The 7,500-nt window shown below is 43.9% G+C and overlaps 1 protein-coding gene across 2 annotated transcripts in view; it reads right to left on the bottom strand.

The window, feature by feature from the left end:
• Window positions 1-7,500, bottom strand: part of LOC143287327 (uncharacterized) — a 42,307-nt gene that overhangs the window by 13,077 nt on the left and 21,730 nt on the right. Inside the window, exon 1 of one of the 2 annotated variants that reach the window (XM_076595286.1) lies at window positions 6,473-6,605. The exons of the other annotated variant lie outside the window; for it this stretch is intronic. Within the exon in view, the coding sequence (XP_076451401.1) occupies window positions 6,473-6,496 (24 nt within the window). The 5' untranslated portion in view covers window positions 6,497-6,605. Of the gene's footprint in view, window positions 1-6,472; window positions 6,606-7,500 lie in introns of those variants that run through there. 2 annotated transcript variants of the gene reach the window in all.

Here is a 7,500-nt window from a genome sequence, read left to right as displayed (position 1 = left end):
GATGATAGTAGTAGTAGTAGTAGTAGTGGTGGTGGTGGTGTGGCGGCGGCGGTGGTGGTGGTGATGGTGATTGTGTTGATTACTTCAGAATGAGTATTGTGGTGATGATAGTGATGATGATGATGATAATGGCAGTAATAGTAGTAGTTGTAGTGGTGGTGGTGGTGGTGGTGGTTGCAGCAGCAGCAGCAGCAGTATTAGTAGTAGCAGCAGCAACAGTAGTAGAAGTAGATATAGTATTAGTAGTAGTAGCAGCAGCAGCACCAGCTGTGGTGGTGATGGCGATGATGGTTTTGGTGATAGTGGTGGTGGCAATGATGATTGTGGTGGTGGTGGTGATGGTAGTTTTGGTGATGCCGGTGGTGGTAATGATGGTGATGGTGGTGGTGGTGGTGGCACTTGTACTCGCAGAAGCAGCAGCGATAAAAATGATACCGATACAACGAAGATGAATATCAGAAGAAAACGAACTCAATGCGGAGAATCAGCATTTCCATCATCACCATGACCAGGAGAAGAAGGGCCACAAGAACAGGAAAAAGAACAAAGAACAAGAACAAGAACAAACACAAGAACAGGAACAGGAACAAACACAAGAACAGGAACAAGAACAAACACAAGAACAGGAACAGGAACAAACACAAGAACAGGAACAAGAACAAACACAAGAACAGGAACAAGAACAAACACAAGAACAAGAACAGAAACAAACACAAGAACAGGAACAAGAACAAACACAAGAACAGAAACAAGAACAGGAACAAGAACAGGAACAAGAACAAATACAAGAACAGGAACAGGAACAAAAACAAATACAAGAACAGGAACAAACAAGCACAAGAACAAACACAAGAACATGGACAAGAACAAACACAAGAACAGGGACAAGAACAAACACAAGAACAGGGACAAGATCAGGAGCAAACAAACACAAGAACAGGAACAATGACAGGAGCTAACAAACACAAGAACAGGAACGATGACAGGAGCAAACAAACACAAGAACAGGAACATTGACAGGAGCAAACAAACACAAGAACAGGAACGATGACAGGAGCAAACAAACACAGGTACAGGAACAATGACAGGAACAAACAAACACAAGAACAGGAACGATGACAGAAACAAACAAACACAAGAACAGGAACAATGACAGAAACAAACAAACACAAGAACAGGAACAATGACAGGAGCAAACAACCACAAGAACAGGAACAATGACAGGAGCAAACAAACAAATACAAGAACAGGAACGATGACAGGAGCAAACAAACACAAGAACAGGAACGATGACAGGAGCAAACAAACAAACACAAGAACAGGAACATTGACAGGAGCAAACAAACACAAGAACAGGAACGATGACAGGAGCAAACAAACACAAGAACAGGAACATTGACAGGAGCAAACAAACACAAGAACAGGAACATTGACAGGAGCAAACAAACACAAGAACAGGAACATTGACAGGAGCAAACAAACACAAGAACAGGAACAAGAACAAACACAAGACCAAGAAAACATTGCAAGGCCCGACAGGCTAAAATAAAGACAGACATTTATTTCTGCTTATAATATTATACGGACTTCTGTCCAGGCTGAAGGTTCTTTACAGTATATCTGGCGGAAGTCATACGTTTAGAAACGGTGCTACACAATCTTAACTGTGTAAGACAAAACAAAAGGTTCGGAGCTGTAGAATACATTGCATGGATAACGTTCAAATCGAATTTCAAACCAACTGGTTCACTATGTACATGCTCACATATTGTGTCTGCTGCACTGCTGTCTGTTTGTCTGTCTCTGTCTATGTCGCTGTCTCTGTCGCTGTCTCTGTCTCTGTCTCTCTTTCTCTCCCTCTCTCTCTCTGTCTCTCTTCTGTGAGTCAACAATATGTATGACACTAAACTATAACATGTTGTTTGCATTTGCTTAATTAGCCCCTTCAAATGGGGCTATGGCCTTATATTGAATAAATCTTTTTTTAATCTTTGATGATTCTCTCTCTCTCTCTCTCTCTCTCTCTCTCTCTCTCTCTCTCTCTCTCTCTCTCTCTCTCTCTCTCTCTCTCTCTCTCTGCGAAAAGCTGAAAAAAGGAACATTATCCCCCAGTCACATGTACTTTAAGCTAATGACAATGTGTCAAAGTGTCGCTAATCTCTTATTAGTTTATTAGCTTTTGTTTCATTTCTGTATTTTTTTCCCCTTTCTGTTCCAATTTATCTGGTTTGTACCATTTTGTTCTGATTAGTACCTATTATATCAATAGAGCTTTATAGCTAATGTCATTCAATATTTCATTGTTCAGTATTCAGTGCTCTCTCTCTCTCTCTCTCTCTCTCTCTCTCTCTCTCTCTCTCTCTCTCTCTCTCTCTCTCTCTCTCTCTCTCTGTCAAAATACCACTGAAGGATTTATCTCCATGTCATGCCATGTCATGTCAGCCCAGTCTCTCTTAAGATCCAGGAGAGCAAACACCAAGACAAACCACACCCCACACCCCAACACTTCCACCCCGGCCCCATACCTCCCTCACACCCTCCCCCCACCTCCCCTCTCCTATCAAAACCCTCCCACCACCACCAACCACCCACACAGCGTACACAAAGATTTGGTTCTGGAGTGTTTGCCGCTTTAGGCTCCAAGTGCCATTGCACCCATTTACGCCCACCCCCACCCCCATCCCCACCCCAACAACCCCCCAGAACCCACTATCCACCCCCCGGGCCCCCCGGACACCCCACCCACACACACGCATACATACATTTCCCAGTCCTCACCCCGACTCTCCCTTTCCACTGCTTGATATCTACCTAAGTCTGTGGGATTGCTGTTAAGAGACTTGTTGTTAGCTTTGGAGGCGGTATGTGTGTGTGTGTGTGTGTGTGTGTGTGTGTGTGTGTGTGTGTGTGTGTGTGTGTGTGTGTGTGTGTGTGTGTGTGTGTGTGTGTGTGTGTGTGTGTGTGTGTGTGTGTGTGTGTGTGTGTGTGTGTGTGTGTGTGTGTGTGTGTGTGTGTGTGTGTGCGTTTTTCTAACAAACAAAAAACAAAAACAAAACAAAAAAAAAAAAAAAAGAAAAAAAAAAGAAAAGAAGAAAAGCATTACGTACGCAAACAAATAAGCATAATTGAATATTGACGATATGAACTGATAACCAAAATTAACATATCGATGATATGAACTGATAACCAAAATTAACATATCGATGATATGAACTGATAACAAAACCTTCCAATAACAGGAGCTGGCAACTAAAGACAGAAGTGACATCGACTACAGTTACACTTCTGGAAGTTGGCAACAGCGCGTGCGTGCGTGCGTGCGTGCGTGCGTGCGTGTGTGTGTGTGTGTGTGTGTGTGTGTGTGTGTGTGTGTGTGTGTGTCCGTGTGTGTGAGCGAGTGTGTGTGTGTGTGTGTGTGTGTGTGTGTGTGCGCGTGTGTGCGCGCGTGTGTGTGCGTGCATGTGTGCGTGTGTGTGCATGTGTGTGTAGGGGGGGTGGAGAGAGGCAGAGAGAGGTTGTAAAAGAGTGACCTGAGAGCGAAGTATTCCAACATGCACCTGGGGAGAGCAGTGAGTTTAGTGACACAGGCTTTTATATGACATGATGAGAAGCGGAGAGGACCCAGAGCATAAAGGCTAAATGTCTGCACACAATCTGACAGCTTTATTGGGAGGGAGAGAGGTTTGGAGTGGTGTGTGTGTACGTGTGTGTGTGTGTGTGTGTGTGTGTGTGTGTGTGTGTGGTGTGTGTGTGTGTGTGTGTGTGTGTGTGTGTGTGTGTGTGTGTGTGTGTGTGTGTGTGTGTGTGTGTGTGTGTTTGGAGGATTCTCATTCATGGCGCATTTTTTCATGCGAGTGTGTACTGAATATCATCGTACACACACACACACACACACACACACACACACACACACACACACGACACACACACACACACACACACACACACACACACACACACACACGTACACCACACACACACACACACACACACACACACACACACACACACACACACACACACACACACACACAAACACGTACACCACACACACACACACACACACACACACACACACACACACACACACACACACACAGCTCACGCGCAACTGCTGCTCGTCTAGCTTGCTGGCTTGCTTGTTTCCACGGCATCGTGTAAACAACACTGTGATATCAGGGAGATCACTCTCCCTGTTCCGCTTCGTTTGGCGACTGAATGCACGTGATACCAGCTCCCAACCATCATTGTATGGGCATTATGATCATCATCGTCATCATCATCATCATCAGCAGCAGCAGCAGCAGCAGCAGCAACAACAACAACAACAACTAAAGGGGCATCATCATCGTTGTCGCCATCGTCATCATCATCATCATCATCATCGTCTTCGTCGTTTTCATCATAATCTTTGTTGTCAGCAATTGTCTTCGCATGTATATATCCATCTTACCCTTTCTTGCCACCACAACAACAGCATCTTCTGCTCCCCCTCCTCCTCCTTCTCCTCCCCCTCCTCCCCCCACCTACTACCACAACTACTATGAAATCTATAGCAATGTGACGGGCCAATAGCCAGGTGGTTAGAGCGTAGGACTTACAATCTGAGGTTCCCAGGTTCGAATCTCGGTAACTAGCTTGGTGTGTAAAGGGTGGAGATTTTTTTTTTTCCGATCTCCAAGGTCTTGTATTTCCGCGAGCTGAAGATCAAATACGCGCGTTAAAGATCATGAAATCCATGTCAGCGTTCGGTGGGTTATGGAAACAAGAACGTACCTAGCATGCACACACCCCGAAAACGGAGTATGGCTGCCTAGATGGCGGGGGTGAAAACGGTCATACACGTAAAATCCCACTCGTGTACATACGAGTGAACGTGGGAGTTGCAGCCCACGAAGGAAGAAGAAGAAGACAGAAATACAACCACATTGACCACGAGACACCGATGTACGGACAAATCACATGGCCAGATAAGCATGGTGCATAATACAAGCATGGCTGAATAATACAAACATGGCTGTATGATACAAACATGGCTGTATGATACAAACATGGCTGCATGATACAAACATGGCTGCATGATACAAACATGCCTGCATGATATAAACATGACTGTATAATACAAACATGGCTGCATAATACAAACATGGCTGTATAACACAAGCATGGTTGCATAATACAAACATGACTGCACGATACAAACATGGCTGTATAATACAAACATGGCTGCATAATACAAACATGGCTGTATAATACAAACATGGCTGCATGATACAAACATGGCTGCATGATACATGCATGGCTACATAATACAAACATGGCTGTATAATACAAACATGACTGCATAATACAAACATGGCTGCATAATACAAACATGGCTGTATGATACAAGCATGGCTGCGTAATACAAACATGGCTGGATAATATACAACATCATTTTGTGAAAGAAAGAAATTGGAGGAAATACCCAAAGCAGGAAGCGTATTAATAAATCATCATTCATTTTTATGATCACTGCTCTGTTTTCAAACCAAAACATTGTGTTTAGTGTTTGTTTGGGGTTTCTCCCAGTGTCCGTTGATGTGGTGAGTTATTCCATTGTCTTTTTTGTCTTTTTTCTTTTTATTGTGTCTCTTACAAAATATCTGTCAACACAGAAACTGGGCAAGGCGAAACATTCTCCAGTGGTTTTTGGTTGTTTGTTTCTTTTATTTTGTCTTTTGTTTTCGTTTTGTTTTGCATTGGCGAAATATTCTGCATGATTCAAACCGAAGTCTCCAAAACATTAAACCCAAAATCAAACCGAAATGTTCAAAACATTAATCCCAGTTCTGTAGTTTGTTTCTCTCTGGTTGGGAAATTCCAATTCAGGCTCCACTTTCAGTTTCAGTTTCAAGGTGTCAGAGTGTGCGGGAATACCCGTAAACGCCACAACGCATCAGCTGAGAGAGAGAGAGAGAGAGAGAGAGAGAGAGAGAGAGAGAGAGAGAGAGAGAGAGAGAGAGAGAGAGGTTTTGTTAAATTTGTCGCAAGCACGAACGTTTGATTTGTATTTGTATTTCTTTTTATCACAACAGATTTCTCTGTGTGAAATTCGGGCTGCTCTCCCCAGGGAGAGCGTGTCGCCATACCACAGCGCCACCCATTTTTTTGTATTTTTTCCTGTGTGCAGTTTTATTTGTTTTTCCTATTGAAGTGGATTTTTCTACAGAATTTTTCCAGGAACAACCCTTTTGTTGCCGTGGGTTCTTTTACGTGCGCTAAGTGCATGCTGCACACGGGACCTCGGTTTATCGTCTCATCCGAATGACTAGCGTCCAGACCACCACTGAAGGTCTAGTGGAGGGGGAGAAAAATTCGGGGGCTGTGCCGTGATTCGAACCAGCGCGCTCAGATTCTCTCGCTTCCTAGGCGGACGCATTACCTCTAGGCCATCACTCCACTTCAATATCTATGTATGATATTATCTTACCTGCAGTTCCTCCTCCTCAGACATGATCAATCACCCATGTCCATGTAGCGTCATCACACACAAAAAATACCCGTACAAGTTCTGATAAAATGCGCTCTGATTCACAGGTGCTGTAAGAGGCTTTGAGTTATTTATTTATTCATTCATTCATTTATTTATTTATTTATTTATTTATTTATTTATTCATCTATATATTTTTCAATTGTTCATTCACTAGGAGAAGTTGTAGCAGAATTGTGAAGGTGGTTGCATTTCTGATACACAGTTCACCAGCGATCGAGACTGGAGGCCTGCATTCGGCGTGTTGTGGTGTTACGTCCTGGGGAAAGGCACGTTACTCCGAATTTTCTCACTCCACCATGCTCCTGACTTCCGGACAGGAAATGTTAAAACAGCGGAAACAGATCATTGGAAGGAATAAATGCCCCCACACCCCGCTTTCGAATTTCATATGCCGAGGCCCTAGACACAGTGGCTATGAAATCACCGTCCCGATGCCTAAGCAAAAGGTTGAAGGACCTTTCGCCTTGAATTTGAACATAACGCCATCGGCCGTCCGCCTTGAATTCGAACATAACACTGTCGGCCTTTTGCCTTGAATTTGAACATAACACTATCGGCCTTTCGCCTTGAATTTGAACATAATGCTATCAGCCTTTTGCCTTGAAATTGAACATAACGCTATCGGCCTTTTGCCCTGAAATTGAACATAATACTATCGGCCTTTCGACTTGAATTTGAACATAATGCTATCAGCCTTTTGAACATAACGCTATCGGCCTACTACATGCTTTCCGCGCTGTTTCTGAAACCTGACTGCGAAGAAGGAAGGTGGCTGTGTGTGATCAGGGCCCAGTGTCCACGCTGGAATATTCATGTGTGTGTGTGACTCACACAGTGCGTTGCCTGTGTCACTTGTGGAAAGGACCGCTTCGTCTGTATATCGGTTTGGGTTCAGTCATGGGCTGTGTGTGTGTGTGTGTGTGTGTGTGTGAGAGAGAGAGAGAGAGAGAGAGAGAGAGAGAGAG

Source organism: Babylonia areolata, chromosome 11, assembly GCF_041734735.1.
Source record: "Babylonia areolata isolate BAREFJ2019XMU chromosome 11, ASM4173473v1, whole genome shotgun sequence".
In the NCBI taxonomy this organism is placed as follows: Eukaryota; Metazoa; Mollusca; class Gastropoda; order Neogastropoda; family Buccinidae; genus Babylonia; species Babylonia areolata.
This window is presented reverse-complemented; position numbering and strand designations above follow the sequence as displayed.